General features: G+C 41.6%; 2 protein-coding genes across 6 annotated transcripts in view; one reads left to right on the forward strand and one right to left on the reverse strand.

The window, feature by feature from the left end:
- MCF2L2 (MCF.2 cell line derived transforming sequence-like 2) overlaps positions 1-18,881 on the reverse strand; it is a 187,483-nt gene that overhangs the window by 54,071 nt on the left and 114,531 nt on the right. The gene's annotated exons all lie outside the window — the stretch shown is intronic.
- B3GNT5 (UDP-GlcNAc:betaGal beta-1,3-N-acetylglucosaminyltransferase 5) lies at positions 2,940-17,992 on the forward strand. 5 transcript variants are annotated; one of them, XM_006925762.2, is made up of 3 exons: positions 2,940-3,171; positions 7,050-7,150; positions 14,842-17,992. In XM_006925762.2, exon 3 carries the CDS (start codon positions 15,151-15,153, stop codon positions 16,282-16,284), a length of 1,134 nt encoding a protein of 377 aa, XP_006925824.1. In that variant the 5' UTR covers positions 2,940-3,171; positions 7,050-7,150; positions 14,842-15,150; the 3' UTR covers positions 16,285-17,992. The 5 variants fall into 5 exon arrangements, with proteins under 5 accessions (XP_006925824.1, XP_006925822.1, XP_006925825.1 ...); XM_006925760.2 differs by having other exon boundaries at positions 7,050-7,146; XM_006925761.1 differs by lacking the exon at positions 2,940-3,171 and adding an exon at positions 3,829-3,960 and having other exon boundaries at positions 7,050-7,146.

An 18,881-nucleotide genomic window follows, 5' to 3' on the forward strand; every position in this document is an offset into this window, starting at 1 on the left:
AATTCAGTTCATCCAGCGGTTGATACGTATTCACTCTGTGCAGAACTTGTGGGGGCTCATCAGGGCGCTGGAGATGAGAGGGACATGGGCTCCAACCTCATGAGGTCTGAGGACCCTCAAAAGAGTAGGAATGCAGACCTAAAGACAATTTAGACAGCGACAAAATGACACCAGCTGTTATTGACGCGTAAGGCCCTGGGCTGGGGTCCCTGGTGAGAAGAGGATTCTGGCCTTTGGGACATTCAAGTCCCATCCAGTTACCATTTCACAAGCGTGTGTTTGAACATCCCATTTTAGACACGTTAAACTTAAGACTGATGTGACACATTTAAGTGAAGACATTCAAGTGTGGAGCTCAGAATCTGGACTAGAAATATAAAAGGGGGAGAAAAGAACACCTGTATGACAGGGAGGGGCTGGGGGGCCGTAAAGGGGAAGGAGACAGCCAAGGAGATGTTGCATTACTTTAACGAGTGATGCCATATTAACAGAAATGTACTTTCAGAGATGTGAAACAGAGCAGGTCCTTCTATAGTGATGATGATGGGATGCAGCACGAAGACCACCTCTGCCAGCTCACCAGGGAGAGGAGCTTTCTGCAGCCTAAGGTGGGCACAAGGATGACGACCGTCCACCCAGCCCATGAGGACTGCCTAATGCTGTGCTCTGCACTTCACACACGTTATTGTTATTGCATTCAGTCCTCACTACACCCTTCCGTGCAAGAACTAACATGGGGTGCGAAGAAGTTGGGTTACTTGCCCAGGTCCAGTGGCCAGCAGGAAGCTAGTCAGGATTCCAGCCCATGCCTCTTGCAGCCCAGGCCCATGAGCACAGTTTCAGAACACACAGCCTGTGGTATGTCTGAATTCATAGGGCAGGGTCTATACAGGGTCTGTGAGGAAATCTCCTACCTAACAGAGTCCAGAAAGAGCAAATTATCTGAACAGGTTAAGCCCAGTACCATGTCGATGTGCTTCAGTTGTGTTGGGTATTAAGCTGGTCCGTTATCAAACCTGTTTCCCCTCTCCTAATTTCAGTGATACTTGTCTCTATCTCAGGTCTATTTTGCTCCCACCATTCCTAGGTTCTCTTCTATTCAGGTTTCAAGTCTTCTTTCCCCAACAACTAATGATACATTACATGACCCTCTTGCCCTACTCTCTGCTTCTCTCTGCTTTTTCTTTGCCTTACCTTATCCTTTCTAAATCTAACCAGCAAATGGCAATTTCCCTCATTTTTCAAGTTTACCATCTTGATGTTGCAGTTTTCTTTTTCTAGTACTTCCCATAGTTCTCTAGTACTCTACGAAGCAAATTCCTGGTGGTGAGATTGAAACTCATGTGTAAATCTAATCGTAGTGGTCTTTGTTAACAAGCAGCTACTATGGACACTGAGGACAAGGAAACACTGCCCTGTTATGTGATGGTCAAATCAGCATCACCACTGTCATCTAATTTCATTTCCAATTAATTTCCAATTTTTCATGTACACCCTCCCAATAAAAGAAACCGAGTATTTTGTTCTATACTATCAACTCTATCATTCTCTTCCTCTCTGTCTGGAGTGGGATGGGGAGAGCGCCTGCTGTAGGAAACCCTCCTAGATGGGCAAAGGGGCTGTCCCAGACTGCTGTCCTCTTCCCTGTGTGGTGTGTGTGTATGTGTGGCTACCAAGGCAGGCATTTTGAGACTCTCTATTGGCCCCATCTCTCATTCACATCCTCTCCCCTTCTCCCAACAAAAGCCATACATCCTCTCACCAATTTCTTGACTTACTTTTGAAATCATCTGTCTGGGGTGTCTATCTCCATATAGAATGATGTGAACACGTGATTTTCATATGTGTTTATCAATGTTTGGATCAGTTTGTGTTTCCTGTGGGTATAGTCCTATGTGTTTGTGCTTGTGGAATATACATATACTGACACAGGGACCTATGTGGGCCTAGTTTCAAATGACCTGAAAGGAATATAATGGTAATTGAACATTTGCACATAAATACACCATACCACATGATAACTAGGGGGAATGTATGTGGGATTACCATCAGGATTTTATTTCACATAGGTATAGAAGGGAGGTGATTTGCACTGTACTAACAACGAACTAGATTATTTATGGGGTCACTGTCAGTGATCTCCTTACTAGTCATATTATGTAAATATTTCTGTCTGTGGTCTGACTCGCATATGGTACTGTAATCTCTAAGTTGATAATAGAGTGCTGAGTCATGCTCTCTATAGGTAATGTGAAAAGAATCGCATAGTTGAAAATATGCTAAAGGGTTTAAAGAAAGCTGTTACAAAACTTCCTAAAAATCTAGTTCAAAGTAACAAGTACAATGTTGTGTTCAGTTTTAAACTCTGATTCAGTTATCTACTTTTAACCCATTGTCTGTCTTATTCCTTTTACAATAAGAAACCCAAAGTTTTTATTTTACTGAAGTATATGGGTTAATCTTTTGTTTTCTGTCATATTCTGTGTACCATGACAAAATCGTTCAAAATACTACCTCTGTTACATGAGAATGTTTGTTCTATAAGGAGAAGTCTAGGACAACATTTGGGGAATAAGAAACCAAACCTATAAAGGATTTATTTATCATCTCTTCCCTTCAGTAGAAATTTACATTCTCCTGATTTTGCTTAGTGGTGTGCATTAAGAACGTTGAATTGGGAACACCACTCAAAGAGGGCATTCATGCAGATTCTGGCTCACAGTTGATCATCTGAGTAAATGATCTCACCTAAAGAGGCTCGGGGAAGCACTTCCTGGAGTTGTCATACACCCAATCCACAAGAACAGAATCGGACAAGACCCATCACCTTCGCTAAAACGCCGGGCTGGTGACGGAGGAGCAGGCCAGCTGGGCTTTGGCAGTGACGCCAAGAGGTGCAGGAAGCGCGCGCTGGTAGCGCTGCGGTAGAAGCTCCTGCTGCCGCGCCCCCTCCCAACGCGGAGAGTCCCTGATTGGGTCCGCCAGGATCTGCCCGCTCCAGCCCCAGCCGGCTGCCCGCCGGGGAAGCGAGCCCATCCATCGCTGGCTGCCCAGTCCTCACCCAAGATTTAAAGCGGGCAAATTTTGTTCTCAAGACCAATGACTTTCGCGCCGTGCCGAGAGGAGAGCAGACGTCCGATTTGGGAGTTTAAGGAGCTGGGCTTGGACCTGGTGAGTTTTACTTTATAAGCTTTCTTTGAAATTAAACTGGGCTTGAAGGTAAAATCATTTGGGGGCGGAGTGATTCCCCTCCCCTTGCATTTTACAAACTAACCGCTGTAGGGAAGCTTTAGTTTGTAGTGAATTAGAGTTTCCTTCCTTTATCATTTAGGACCCCAGAAGCTCAAGGCGTTAAGTGTTGTGACAAGAGCTCTTTTAACAAGACTAGTCTGTTCTTAGAACTCTTGCTCTAAAATAGAAAATAAAATGAGGGAACCGAAATTCAGTCAAAAACTTACCTCCCATAGATAACTGTCGCTCGTTCTAAACGAATGGGTTGTTAGTCTAAGAAATTCTACCTCGTAATGAAAAGTGTATTCAGACCAGTTGTTTCGAAAGTAATTAATATGTGATCGACCATACGATTAAAAAAAAAAATTGCTCCACAGCCAGCTGACCTCGTCCAAACGGGGGCTGAGCCTCCATCCCCCAGCCCCCGGGGGGTGGAAATGTTGTCTTCCCTTCCGGGGAAGGGGAAGCTGCAGCACGCTTGAGGGGATAAACAGCAGCTCCCGGCACGGGCTGTCCTTTGTGCCGGGGACGGGAGACCCGCTCCGGGTCCGCGGTGAGGGCTAGGGGCCGCCCAGCCTCCGCCCCGCCCCTACCGGGCCAGCAGCCCCGCCGCGCCTCCTCGCCCGAGAAGCTCTCGGACTCCGGAAAGGAGAGTCGAAAGTCTCTTCTGCTTGCTCTGGACCAGTCGCGGTCTCCGTGGGGCGAAGAGGGGAAGGGAGTCGCTAGGAGGTGAGGACACTCTCGTTCGCGCGGGGCGGGGGCTCCTGGACTTCAGGTCGGAATGCGCGCTGGGGCAGGGGCGGGAGGCGGGAGCAGACCCCCCGGGCGGCGGCTGGCTGCCCTGGCCCGGAGCGCGCGGCCCGGCGTCGGGAAGCCGGGGCGACGGTACCCGTTGCGGGCGGGGGCCGCGGGCGGCGAGAGCGCGGCGGGGAAGCAGGGCGCATTCCCTCCCGGAGCGCCTTTGTTCGCCCCTGCCTGGGGGCGGGCGTCCGACCACCGAGACCCCAGGCCGAGCCGCCGCGCAACTGCTGCAGGTAGGCTGGCGGGGGCGCGGGGGGCCGGAGCTCCGGTGGGGGTTAAGTTTCCTTGGGCCGGACGGGTCCCCGTCACCAGGGAGCTCCAGCAAAGCGGCCGCCACGCCGCGCCGCGCCGCGGAAACCGGCCCGAGCGCGGGAGACCGGAGGCGAGCGCCGCGCCCTGCGGGCCTGGGTTTCCGGCTGGAGTCCCGCAACCTTGCTGCCACCCCTGTGCTGCGGGGTCGAATTCGGGTAGAAAGCTTGCACGGGGTGGAAATCATGAACCGCCAGATTGGGGAAGCTTTCGGTAAATTACTGGATGGAGAAATGGAGGCGAGGAAGTGGGCTGGCAGGGGAAACTGGGGAAGAAGACCTCCTCCTAGGGCGAAAGTCTCTGCCTCTTTGACTATGCCGAATTTTATTTTGCATCTCGAAGTGACAGTCGTTTGCTTACTCACATATCGTATAGGTGAACGTAGGAACTTTTCATCCGACTGACTACACACCCTATATTTTTTTCTTTTTATGGTCTACATGTTAAAGGGACACCTATGTTGAAACCGCACAGTGGTGGGCGGTGGCTTGTAGTTGATATTTAGGGTAATTCTCTGATGGAAATACATCCATTAAGGTTGGATTTGTTCCTCTGTGCCTTTATTTTGGGAAACTTTGCCTGGTCTCTATGGGGGAAGGGAGAGGGATGTGCGAGAAGCTGAGACTGACCCAGAAAAGGATGATCGAAGGTAGTTGAATTAAGTAGTGGCACTGTAAAGACCCAATCCTGAACTTTCTGAAAGGGGGATTGGTGATCAGCAGCCGAGGTTTTAACTTTCTCAAAAGAAACTTATGGTAGATTTTATATCTTGTTGGGGGGGGGGGGCGCTATTTTTATGGGTCAACTATTTAAAGCAAGATAAACTCAAAACCTGAAATATTTCCATTTTATATTTAAAATGACACTTCTCTCTCCTGCTCCTTCCCTCTCTCTCCCTTCTCCCCTTTCCCACAGGAACTCTCCGTATTTATTAACACCCTCTGAGGATGAGGCTGACTTAGTCTAACCCTTGGGAGCCCCCCAGGGGACTCACATTGACACCTTAAGATGGGGATGAGTGTTATGACAGAGAAAGTTCAAGCTGAATCCCAGAGAAGCTATTAAGAAGATGAGAACTGAGGGATAATTAGGTGGCATAAATGATATTGTACCTAAATACCCTCCCCCACAACCCTGAAAAGGTGGAGAATTTTCAAAATAAAGTGTAGGTTCTAGCAAGTAAAAATGTCACATTATATTTCACTAAATTGGAGATCAAATTTCCCTTTTATAAAAGACTGATTCAAATGATGAGAATGTAGGAAAAGGAATAACTTTCTAATTCTCAAATATAGAACAGCTTGAATAATATAACTCACGGGTTTTGAAATGGGTCATCTTTTAAAATGGGTCACTTGGCTAAAATCATTGCACTTAGTGACTTTCAAATTGTAAAAGTAGAATTCTTTCTGAGGACCAACTGCACTAGAATCCATATAACAGAACAGGATGTGGTAGTGATAGAAAGAAACTAGGAGAAACTCAGAAGGAAATGGTCTCTTATTAAAGTAACAATGTATCCTATCTTTGGAATTTTGTATATGCTCAATTGAATAGATCTAAGCTTTGCATCTGATGTCACATAACACATTTTTTTGGGGGGGGGGGAATATTTCCATAGCCATTATATTATTCCATTGTTAGAATAATCTTGTGATGAGATGCATATATTGTATCGACATTCTAGAAATTGAGGCATAGCAAATTATTAGAAGAGCTCTGCCATTTGACATAGAATCATAAAGCTAGCAAAGATTTAGCAACAGTGTAAATCTAGGCTATTTTTCTTATGGTATGCATATATATGAGATAATAAGAATCTTCATGTTTAAAGAAAGTTGATCAAGTGAGATGTAAACTTCCAATAAACAAAAGTGATTTTTTTTTACATTTTAATGCTAAAAATTAAGAAGAGGACTTTGATCTGTAACTTATTTTTAAGATTTATCTTCCATAGTGAAGGCTTTAACACTAGAAGCCAGTTTTCTACAGAAGGAAATCTTTTACCAAATTTGCAGGTAATAAACTCCCAAAAGTTCAAGTTCGAAATACTATTACATAGCTTAAGATCTACTTAAGGGTTTCATATTTTATCTCTTTTCTTCCTCTCCTCCAACACTTTCTATAACTTTCTGGTGGTTCGCTAGACAAAGTAAGTTAAAAGATTGACTCAAGTTTCCTTCTCCATAATTTACAGGGCCTTAAAATCTTTGGCTTTGTCATTATTATTGAAATGTATTTTTAAGTGCTTATGGGAATCATAATTGTTCTTTCCTGTCAAGGACAATGGTAGATGTGTTCAGTCATTTAGTAGTGATACTTCTGTCTTCAGTCTCGACAGTATTTAGGATGTGTTAATTGGCCCATAGCAATCAGATCAGTATTTTTAAAAACTCGTATCTAACGAATATTCTTTTGAGAAGAATATTGAGGGTATATCTCATCATTTCGAAAGGAAAATAATCCCGGAAGAATATCAGCCATCTGCTATCTAAACCATCATAGTAAAGATGCACAATTTCCAGAGAAAGGAAATTAGCGTATATTAAACAACTGATCCGGACCACACTTTGTCAATAAATTATCTCAAATGATCCTCAGAAAACACTGTGGTATGTGGTTTAGAGAACAGACAAGCACCAGAATATAAATCTACTTGTATTCACATTCTAAAACTCTTGGTTTTTCTACTCTCTTGCCTCTATCAGATCAATTCCAAGTTGCACTGGAACATTCACTGACTGATAAGGGACCTACACTGGAAATATCTCTGAAGCCTTCTCAGCACCTGTGGCCTACTACATAGTATGTGAGAAATTAATATTTGTTGAATTAATTAAATGTAGGCATTATCTACTCACACGACTGCCCATAATGCATGGAACAGGGTGGTGCTTAATAAATGGTAGTTATCTTAAAATAAATGTTAATCACCTGAGACAAAAATGTTTTATACCTCTTATGTTTTACACCAGTATTTACTTTTTGTACTCTGTAAACCCTCAATCAAATGTTGTTTCCAAATATAATACCCAGAACAGGACATATGAACTGCCATTGGACAATAGGCTTATATGTGTAGCTTATGTAATAGGTTTATACTGGGTTATATTGTCAATTTATTCTTAAATCACTATTTTTCATATCATAATTTGATCTCAGCTTTGTATATTCTTCTCCTTTCATTTCATCCAATACTTATTCATCCAATTCTTGCTTAAAACATCCCCCTGAGCCCTATACTTCTTTCTTCTTCTTCCCTCCTTCTCACCTCTTTTTTTAAACCCCTGCTGCCATTTTGGATCTCCTCCCTTAAACCATCCACTCTTCTCTGTGAAGGAAAGACTTGATGCACCCAAAGGACACAGACCCACGAGATCACTTTTGCCCATTGTCTAGTGCTACTGGGATCAAGAAAAGAAAGGAGGGAAAATGGAAATGGAGGGTTAGGAAAAGGGTTATATTACAAAAAAAAAATGAGAACAAGTTCTGACAAAATGCAAAACATAAGTGACTCCAAACTTCAGACAGTGAAGCAAATTTTTTGCCTTCTTGAGACACTTCTCTTGGCCCTGCCCCTGCATCCTGACGGGAGCTCCAGGAAGAGCAGCTGCGCCAGTGCCAGGAAGGGAGGGCAGGTGAGGAGCTGAGGGACAGGGCCTGGAACCAGACTGGAATTTATGGAGCTGCCACAGCTTCCGGAATTTATGGAGGTTATGTGGCGAACCCCACATCTTGGTGCCTCGGTTTTTTCCTTCTGCAAAATGGGGAGATCATTTCTCCCTCATAGCTTGTTGTGAGGCATAAAGAGTTACTACGTACATGAAGCATTCAGAACATGCCGCTGTACAGGAAGCACACCCATGTTGGTAACTGTTGCTAGAGCGGGCACAGGAGTTTGTTTCTTAAGGAGGCAAGAACGAAACTGTATTTAAAAGAGCAAGGAACCCTATCAAACCACACAACTGCGCCTCAAGAATGAATCCAGAGGGCCAAGCTTAGAAAAGCACACTTTTGACCTTTATGAGGCCTACTTTATATTTCAGCCTTTTTGTTTGTTTGAAATTCTATACACTCAAACTTGTTACTGGAAATTTTTAATGACTTTTAATATAACTCCTCTGAAATATAGTAATATGTACTCTGTAGTCCTATGCCACCGGTTTCCTTAGCACCTGTCTTTACTTAGGGCCCGTCTTAATTTGTTTGTCCATCTGGTATTTCCCTGTTTTTATTTTTCCCCTAACCAGCACACAAATATACACCTTTGTTTAACTTATAAAGAAACATATACCTTAGTTTGTATAGGTGAGGAGCTTGTTACTAGATTCACACTGTAGGTTGTATAACCCCACTTTTCCTCTGTCTCATATCCATGCTTGCTATGTTGGAATTTAAACTCTTTGGACTAACACTGAAATGAAGAACAAACTCTTTAAATGTATTCTTTGTGGAAGGATGACAACTCCAAATGGCTTCTAATATTTGCCCATGGCTTGAGCAAAAATTTCATAGCTAGTCATAAAAATACCTACAGACAGCTGTTGGGTAGAATTTTTCCTTTTTTACAGGCCTTATATCGAAAACACTCAATTTGATTAAAGAATAAAATTGGGAGACTATCAATTTTTCCCGCTTAAAATGTGAGTCGTGAATTCATATCTCAAGTTGCTTTCTTCTTGAGCAAATAAAGTAGGCAAGTAGTCCTAAACAGTAACAAGTTGTGTTTTTCAGCACCAATTATTACAACTAATTTACTAAGAAAAATCTATGAAAATCAAATTATAGCCTTTCCAGTAAATTCAGAGCTTTTTATTCCTGGTTTCTTTTAACATGGCAGTTTGGCTTCTGAGAATTGGTCCTAGCTATGTTTAACAGAGAGAATAGATGATCAGACAAGCCAGATAAAAATTCTTGGAATGTTGAATAAAATGCAAGATAAAGATGGGACAGAAAATGTTATCTTTCTTCCCTTTGTGTTATGCCTGGACATGAAACAAAAATTGGTCTCACCTGGGACTTAAAGTCATAAAAGTTCAAATGTAAAAGGTATAAAGTACTGAGGCATTTTTTTTTTTTTAACTGTAACTTATTAGAAGAGCATCATTAGTTTAGGGTCATACTTTTATCACTTTTAACTGTTGTGCTCCAGATAAAATCCTCACTTGCTTCTCCCTCGTCCTGGCCCTGTCAGTGTGCCTTAGAGAGGAAATGCAGGGGGTTCAGCCTGGAAAATCCGTGAAGACACACAAGGGGATGAAAAATTAACATTGTGTATGTTGTCGTCTCCTTTCTCTATGAGGCAAGAGTTAAGCTCATCAGCTAAGAGTGAGGAGGACAGGCCTTGGGAGAGCAGAGAAGACAGCGTGGCTGGTGACGAGACTGGGAGAGGGAGAAGGTCCAGGACAGGAGGACAGTCACACCGCATGGAGTGCCCTGCCACAGCTAGATGTTGCCATTCGTAGTGATGCTGCCTGCCTGGCATGTCACGCTCCCCCAGCAGCCTGGCAGGTGCTGTAGGAGAGAGAAGATGGGAGTCACCCCAGCTCTGGGGTTGGGATAGAAAGACAGGAACTACGGAGAGGAGGGCAAAGGTGCCAGAGGATTCCTCATCTGAGTCAGGGAGAAGAAAGGTCAGGAGCAGGTGGGCAGAGGACTCTAGTTGAATGTTTAGAGGTTGCGATTGAAGAGTGACTGTACTGCAAAGCATGTATACTAGAATTTAGAATTTCACAGGAAATGTAGTTCTAAGTAAGCCGCATAAACAACTTTTTTGCTGCTAAGTTGTGTGTGGGAGGTAATGTGAACACAGTGGTGTATACATCATAAAAATAAGCGTCCTTTAAAATGCTGAGTGCTGTGTGTCTACTAAATAAGATGTAGAAATATAGTTTCTCTAAGATTAGATGTTGTTAATATATTACAACGATGGCCAGAAACAAGGGTCAAGAAACATATGGACGAACACAAAAATACATGCAATTTGAATTCAGACTCACTGGCTTTCTCTAGCTAACATCACTCAGCCTCCAGGCCTCAGATTCAGTGTTGCTTCTCCTCCGGGAAAATGCCTTCCCCGACCTCCGCCCCCACCTCCAATGGGGCCGGGTCCGTCTTCAGACCCTCTCGTGCCCCCAGCACAGCTGTCACTATGTGCTCCATCCACGTCTGTCTTCCCGCTCAGAGCTCCGTGACCAGGCCTTGTCTGTCCTGCCTTCTGCTGATCTTCCTCTACCCAGTTGTTACCTCGTCTTCATCTTCTGATGAACTAGCTTTTTAACGTAGTTCTTTTTTCTTTGACTCCTCCCTCTTCTCCTCTCAGAGTTTATTTCCTCCAGGCCTCTCTGTTCATCTCTCCACCATGTGCATAGCATCCGTCTTTTGTACGCTCAGAGTGACCTGCAATCTGCGGTCCCAGCGCCCTCCACTCTCATTACCTGCTGGACATCTCCACCTGTTGTGTCTCCAGCACCTCACACTCACTGCAAGTCTGACACAAACACGCTCTGCCCCGCCCCGAACTCAGGAAACCAGTTTTCCCTCCTTTATCAGCTTTGCTTGAAACCAGTTTTCACTCCTCCTCCTCCTCCCCAACTCCTCATCCCAGACCACTCCCCAGGGACCGCTGGGGTTTCATTTTTCCTGAGAGGGTCTCCTTTCTCCCTTCCTTCCGTCCCCACTTGTGCCACCCAGACTAGACCCTCCTCACCTCATGCTTCAACACGAGGCCCTGACAGGACTGGTGACCTGATCTCCAGCCATCCTGCATCCACCCTGTGTGCCACTGCCAGATTAGCCCCTTTTGTATAAAGCTTGACACGTGTTGACAGGGAGTTACCATTAAAAACAAAACACAAACTTCTGTGACTTCCTGTTGTCCCCACAGCAGTCACTGGCTCCTCTGCCTCACTTTCAAGGTTCCGCATGAGGGAGGCCCCAGCCTCCCTGCTTTCAAATTTATGCCCGTTTCTCAAATACTGGCCACACTGTGATTCCTTCCTTTCTTGCCTGAAACAGACTGTTCCTCTTTCTGCAATCACCCAAATCCTTTCATCCTCAGGCCCTCCCAACCCACTGTCACTGATCTCTACTCCTAGGGACACTCCTAGTGTGCCTGGAGCTGGAATTGCCCAAATTAGCGCTGACACGCTGTCTGTACCTCACTGTGATGTGCGACTATCTATGGGAACTGTGTTTTCATGGGGCACCATGAGTCTTGTGTCAACTGGATTGTAGGTGCTTTCAGAGTGGAAACCACAAAATGCTACTTCATGATTCCCACCATGCCCGGTACAAGTATTTCCACAGCAAATACTTACGTACTTGTCGAATTAATTGAAACATCAGACACTAAGGTTGTTTAACTTGAACTTAAAGTGCAGGACTCACCATCTTTATCAGCACTTCAAAGTTTACAGCAGGTTTTGCATAGTATTTTAGGATCACAAAAGTAGACTCAACAAAGACATGAGTTGACAGCACAAGTGAAGTAGAAAAATAATTGAGGGTTGTTAGGGAAATTTGTGGCCTTTAGGTGTATTAGCTTGTTTTTTCCAGAAAAGTTTAAAGAGCTCCCTTGGGAAAATATATTGTTGAGTAACTGAAGGGCACAGCTCCCAAACTGAAAAGTATTTGGGGTGGGGTTTGCCACCTTCTTTTCTGATGTTCCTACTTCTATTTTTTATTCTTCTACTTCTGTCTGTTAGGAAAGAGAATACTAAAGATATCTGCTCCTTCTTCTTAATTCCAATAGGAGCAAACCCAAGTTATGATCTAAATATTTGCATATTTTCCTTTAAGAAGTTCTTTGTCCTGTTTTCTCCTGTAGTCTTTCCTGTTTCCAATTTTCATCAGGTTCTGAGTCATCTGTAATTTTTATATCCCCTCAATAACAATACATTGATATTTGCCCCCAATTTGCAAATGAAGTCACCCCATCAGAGTGCAGTGAGGGGTGCCTGAGGTTACACAATAACTCTGGCCCCAAACAGGGATAGCCCTGGAGTTTCCAGGCTGTTGACTGGTCACTGAACTGAGCTTCGAGCACACAAAGGAAGCTGCACCCACAGCATTCTGTTGTGGACAGTTGCTGAGCTTTGCATGCATTGTGGGGACCTCTTTGTTTCCTCTAAGGCCCAGCATTTTCTTTCTCCAGGTCAGGCAGGCCTGTGGGCTTCTTCCCAGTCCCCTCTCCTGTACTTTAAACATGAAAGATGGAAGATGTGCATTAGAGAAGCTATACTACTGTGCAAACCAGAAAAGTGGGTGTCAGTTGCGTGTGCTATAGCCATCAGCAAGGCCAGAGTTGGGGGCAACATTGTTTAGTTTTAATTACTGAATTTAGATCAGCGAGGAGCTTTTGCTTTTAGTTGTGAAAGACTACCTAGTGGCTATGTTCAATTTTGAGGAGTTTGGGTGGTTTTTTTATTATAAAAGAGAAGCAACCTGGGTACTATAAAAAAGTAGTTTACCTTTCGTAAACCTTCCCCTCATCAGATCAGTACTATCCATGCAGTTTAGTTATGATTGATGTAAATAGAGGGTAAACAAATCAAGCTCCTGGGGGTGGAAAAATCTTGTTTCAGAACTTCACATGCTGTACTGAACTTCAAGAAGTAGTGTGGGTTGTTGGCTTCATGACAGGTTCTTTGTCATTTTTCAGAAAGCTTTTGACTCTGAGGTCAGTTGGGAACAATTGAAGAAGAATAGGATAGATTTACCTTACGGTAGTGGGTGATAAAATGAATGTTATGTGCTGGCTGCTAGGTTGTAGTAGCAGAGTTAGCGGCAGCAACACACCAACTGGATGAGGAACAGACCCCATTCATTCGAGGGATACTAGGGCCTCTGTGAGTCAAGTGTACATGTGGGTGCTGAGGAGTTAGGCTTGTGGGCTAATTGTCTAACAAGAAGTTCATAATTGTAGACAACTGTGACTGTGTGCCAAACAAGCTGGCATTGGAACATACTTAGTACTCATACTTTGCGTTAAGCCTCCAGTTCCTTCCACATGTCTGGTGCAGGCAGCAGAAGGGGATTTTGGCTTTCAGAGATGGTCTGTTATCTAAGTGAGCACTCTTAAGACTGAGAGGAAGTACCTCCCCCCACCCACCTTCAGGCGAAAGTGATTTTGCAAAGTTTAGGCAGATGCCAGCTTCAGAAACTGATGTTTCTGGCTGTCTTTCTCACCCTACTTAGAGCATTCTGTCCATGACCTGCCAAACTAATGGGGGAAATGACTGATAATTGATCTTTCCCTTACGGCAGTATTTCTCACTTTTTTTGATGGTAAAGCACAGTAAAAATGCATTTTATATTACAACCCTGAAGGTGCTACTTTCAGAACACTCTGCTTTAGAAAGATCACTCTGACTGGAGAGTAGAGGAGAGATAGGCCAGGGGTCATTTAGTCTGCCATCCTGGTCTGGGTCAGAAGTGATGATGACATCAAGGGGTGAAGAGAGATTTAGAAAAAGCAATTCTCAGGATTAAATAACTGGATATAGAATGGAGGAAAAGGAAGACTTTCAGATTTCTGGCAAAGGTGCATGAAGTGCAGGTGGACACAGATAAGAAGAAAATGGAAACAGGTTTTAGGGGAGAAGACAGTAAAATGGGTTAGAAATGGCAGTTGAGTACCCCGTGTGTCAGATAATTATCAACTTCTATCTCTGTATCTATGTATATGCCCATTTAATTTGCATAAAGACTTTGCGTTAAGGGGTGTTATTCCAGTTTTTCAGATTTCTGGGTTAGGTGCATGATACAGTGCGACAAATACAGTGGGTGGCTGCGTCCACACTGGGCTCACATGTCCAGAGTGCCAAGACAGCAGTTTTGGCTACAATCCTACAGCCTCCCAGTTTTGAACATATTAAATTTGAGGGGCCTATTGAGTTTGCAAATGAAAAAGTACAGGAAGAACATGATTGTGTAGGTTTGGGGCTCACAAAGTCATTGTTGTTAAAGAGAGTTTGGATTATGCTTTTGAGAAGCATAACTCAACTTCTTGATTATGAATCTTGATTTAAAAAAATCTTACTGTAATGCCTACCTTGCCTGGGGCAAGCTTTAATGGATTTTTACTATTAATGAACTTTCTTTTCGCATTCATCTATTTCGCCTTGAATTATAGAGCTACTTTCATCCTGACTGTATTTCAAATCGATATATCTGTAGATATTCCCATTTGAGAGATTTGAACTTTAAGTATATGATAGCCATTTTGGAAGGCTTGTTTGTTTGTTTGTTTAAGATTGAGAAGAGAAAAGGGTCTCTATATTCTGAATGGGAAGACAGTGGAGAGCGTTTCTTTCCCTTCCCCTCTACTCCCCTAAAATAAACAGCTAAATGCCTCTGCTAGATACTAGCTGCCTCATCACCTTTTGTCCAGATCAGTCCTGTTACATAATATCTTAAGGAGTTAAGCGTAGTTTGTTTCTTTTTAGTAACTCATTAATCTACTCATTTCTCATCTTTTCTCATCTTAACTCTTAACAGGTCGCACTTAACTTTCACAAAAGGATGTACGTGGAATAGCTGCCTGAGGCCAGTCACCAAACGTAATGAAGGATGCCAATGTGGAAACATTTTGATGTGCCAGTGTCTTCATTCTACAGTGTGTTCCATTTTTTTGCAATCTCAGCAAAAATGGTATTAAAATATTTTGTGAAATAAGAAGCTCCTTTTACATTTTGAATGACCAGCATATATTAAGATGGACATCTGTTCTACAGAATACAGAATTCTATGGTCTCAAAGAAGCAAATGCCCATTTAACACTGATCCTAAATAAAATTGGACGTCAGAATGTTTGTTAGTGGCAGAAGAGTAAAAAAATGTCAGTTTGTTCAGTTATTTGCCACCTGTTTTATACTAAGCCTCATGTTTTTTTGGGGACCACTTGATAATCACGTTGTGAGCCACATGAAGTCCTACTCTTACAGATACTTTATAAATAGCTATGACTTTGTGAATGAGAGCCTATCCCTTAAGCACAGTGAAGATGGGGCTACTCACTACCAATACCTGATTAACCATGAGAAGAAGTGTCAGGAACAAGATGTCCTCCTTTTACTGTTTGTAAAGACTGCGCCTGAAAACTATGATCGACGTTCTGCAATTAGGAGAACATGGGGCAATGAGAAGTATGTTCAGTCTCAACTTAATGCCAACATCAAAACTCTGTTTGCCTTAGGAACACCTTCTAATCCACTGACGAAAGAAGAAATGCAAAGGAAACTGGTTTGGGAAGACCAAATGTACCACGATATAATTCAACAAGATTTTGCCGATTCTTTCTATAATCTTACTCTTAAATTGCTTCTGCAGTTCAGTTGGGCAAATTCCTTTTGTCCACATGCCAAATTTCTTATGACTGCCGATGACGACATATTTATTCACATGCCAAATCTTATTGAATACCTTCAAAGCTTAGAACAAATTGGTGTTCAGGACTTTTGGATTGGTCGTGTTCATCGTGGTGCTCCTCCCATTAGAGACAAACGCAGCAAATACTATGTCTCCTATGAAATGTATCAGTGGCCGGCTTACCCTGACTATACTGCAGGAGCTGCCTATGTGGTCTCCAGTGATGTAGCGGCCAAAGTTTATGAGGCCTCACAGACACTCAACTCTAGTCTTTACATAGATGACGTGTTCATGGGCCTCTGTGCCAATAAGATGGGGATAGTACCACAATACCATGTATTTTTCTCTGGGGAAGGTAAGACTCCTTATCATCCCTGCATCTACGATAAAATGATAACATCTCATGGACATGTACAAGACCTTCAGGACCTTTGGAAGGATGCCACACACCCTAAAGTAAAAATGATTTCAAAAGGTTTTCTTGGCCAGATATACTGTAGGATAACTAAAATAGTTCTCCTTTGCAAATTGGCCTATGTGGACACATATCCTTGTAGGGCTGCCTTTGTCTAATAGTACTTGAATGTTGTATGTTTTCACTGTCACTGAGCCAAACCTGGATGAAAAACTCTTAAATGTTTGACTGTACCCTAAGTGAAATGAACATGAAAAAACAAAGAAATATTTTGAAAGCCCAGTCTCTCGGAATGTTTCTTTGATTCTAGAAGCTATTCAACATAACTTAACTACTTCATTGCCTAAATCCATTTCAAGGAATGTATATTTAGAAAAGGTTTATGAAAACCGAACTAAAGGGAAATTCAAGTTCTCAATGCCACGTGTATATTTGAGGTATAGAAAAGTAATTAAAGAGCCTTGGTATTAGAAAAACTGCTTTTGGAAAATACCAAGTGAATATAGAGTACAACATTTCAAAGAAACAAATATGTTGTTAGACTAGATATACAAGTTAATTTTTACTAAAAGAGCACTTGATGGAAATAGTGGGGGCAGGGAGGATTGGCATAGGAGAAAGTACATGAATCTGGCAAAATAAAGTCTCATGTTCTTCAGAGATATAGGAAAAAGTACAGCAGGTCCTTGAATAACCTGGTTTTGTTAAGCATCGTTTTGTTATAATGTTGAGAAGATGAGTAGGAACTTAACACTTGTTTATATCAGTTAGCCTGTTGTATAATTATTTCATTATACATTGTTTCACTGCAGTTCCAACAAGCTATCGAAAATGTTAAGTGAGGACTTACAGTACACATTCTCTTTATGAACAGCCAAATCACTTATTGTCACATCTGTGTACTTATTCTACCTAGCGTTGGAGTCATTTAAAACATTTATGTCTTTTTTCCCCAAAGTTTAATGTAAAATTTGAGAAGTCATTAGCTCTGCCCTAACTTGTGCTTTATGGGTTTTTTTTTTGTTTTTGTTTTTGTTTTTATTATTAGAAAATGACACAAAACATGGGCAGTTTGTTACCCATGGGGTCCTTCTGTAGGGAGAAATCATTGCTAATTCAAGACGCTGATTTTAATACAATGAAATTTTCAACTGGTTTTTAAATATTCAATATCGGTCTGTTTTTAAGATAGTTATTTGAATGTAGTTTGCTTAGAGGAATAGAATATTGGAGAAGACTTCAAAAGGAAAGATAGAACATTAAAAGCCTCTTTTCTCCATAATTTATAAAATAAAATTCTTAGTGTCTAAATTATTGTAATGATAATAAAATTAGCCCACCCCTCCCCAACAAGGCCTCATAAACCACAGTACTTTATTCCAAGTTCAGATTTTAAAATGAGAATATTAAACATCACACAAAAGCTATAGTGTCTGTAACAAAACCTATTTCATCAAAATAGCTATCAGAGGTATTGTCAACTTTTAAATATTTCAAAATTGAAAGCAGAATGAAAGATAAAAAGGTTGCCAGAATGAGGTTTAAAGCATTTTTAAAGTGGCATGTTCCTTGTAATCAAAGAGATGTGGGTGAGAGCTAATAGAGTAAGTTATATTTATTTTACAAAGCAGGACAGAAATATGGCCATGATGCAGACAACCTCCCCTGACTATAGAAAGTACTAGGTGATGTCTGTTATTAGTGGGATTATCTGAAGGCCAAAATAATGACTTCAGCGAGAGCAGATGAACTGATTATAGAACCTTTGTCTGCAGAGATGCCTGTTAGGAAAGACTAAGATGTCTCATTTAATTAGATGATGTTTGAAACATGCAAAACAAAAACATAACTAAAAAAGAATTTTTAGTAAACACAACTAGATGATGACATATATAATTTTTTGCAGCTAGCTTTTTAAAGTTTACAGAAATTTTTTGTTATTTTTTTTCTATTTTGAAAATTGAAGCTTGTTTACATTGATTGCTCAGATAATTTAGAATTTTTAACTAATGTCAAAACTACAGTGTCAACCATTCTAGTTTGTAGTTACTTTCAGAGTAGGTTCACGGTTTTTAGATCATTAAAGTTTAAATTTTCTGACCAGTTTTAAAAACTAGGGAACAAAATTGCATTTGACAAAGTGGATTTATTAGTTGATTCATTAATAACTGTTTGCCTTTTGGCCATACATACCCTGTGTATCTATACTTGTAAGTATTTAAATTTGCTATTGGTTGGAAACATCAGTGTCTCTCTGGCCATAAAAATGATCTTGTTTACAGCAGTACTTTCGTGAAAATTATTTGAGAAAGTGCTCTTCTCAACTATGTTCATCCTCTTGTTTTTAATTAGAATAGAATGGAACAGATTTAAAGGAAATATGAAGGCACTTCCTTTTTAAACAAGGAAATTGCTAGATGCTTCATCAGACTTAAAGTCCTGAGAAGAATATTTATAAATACAGTAAAAGGATTCCAACCTTTTAAAAAGGAAGGAAAAAACTTTTTGGTGCTCCAATGCAGGGCTTAAAAATCGTAAACAAAGGGAAAATAAACTATCAGCCTGGATGGTCACTTGAATAGAAGATGGTTGTACACAGTGTTATTGCTAAAAACTTTACCTCTTGGTTTGCATTCTTGTTTCCATATTATTAATTTTATACCAAAATGTTAGATATTTTTTATTATTTGAATTTTGCTCATATGGCAAAGTAATTAGTGGTTTTTAAAAAATAAATCTGTGATTTTCAATAAAA

Source organism: Pteropus alecto, unplaced genomic scaffold (assembly GCF_000325575.1).
Source record: "Pteropus alecto unplaced genomic scaffold, ASM32557v1 scaffold88, whole genome shotgun sequence".
NCBI lineage: Eukaryota > Metazoa > Chordata > Mammalia > Chiroptera > Pteropodidae > Pteropus > Pteropus alecto.

What these genes read in the sequence shown, in the direction of transcription:
- B3GNT5 (XM_006925762.2), top strand. Translation starts at nt 15,151, where the DNA reads ATGTTTGTTAGTGGCAGAAGAGTAAAAAAATGTCAGTTTGTTCAGTTA.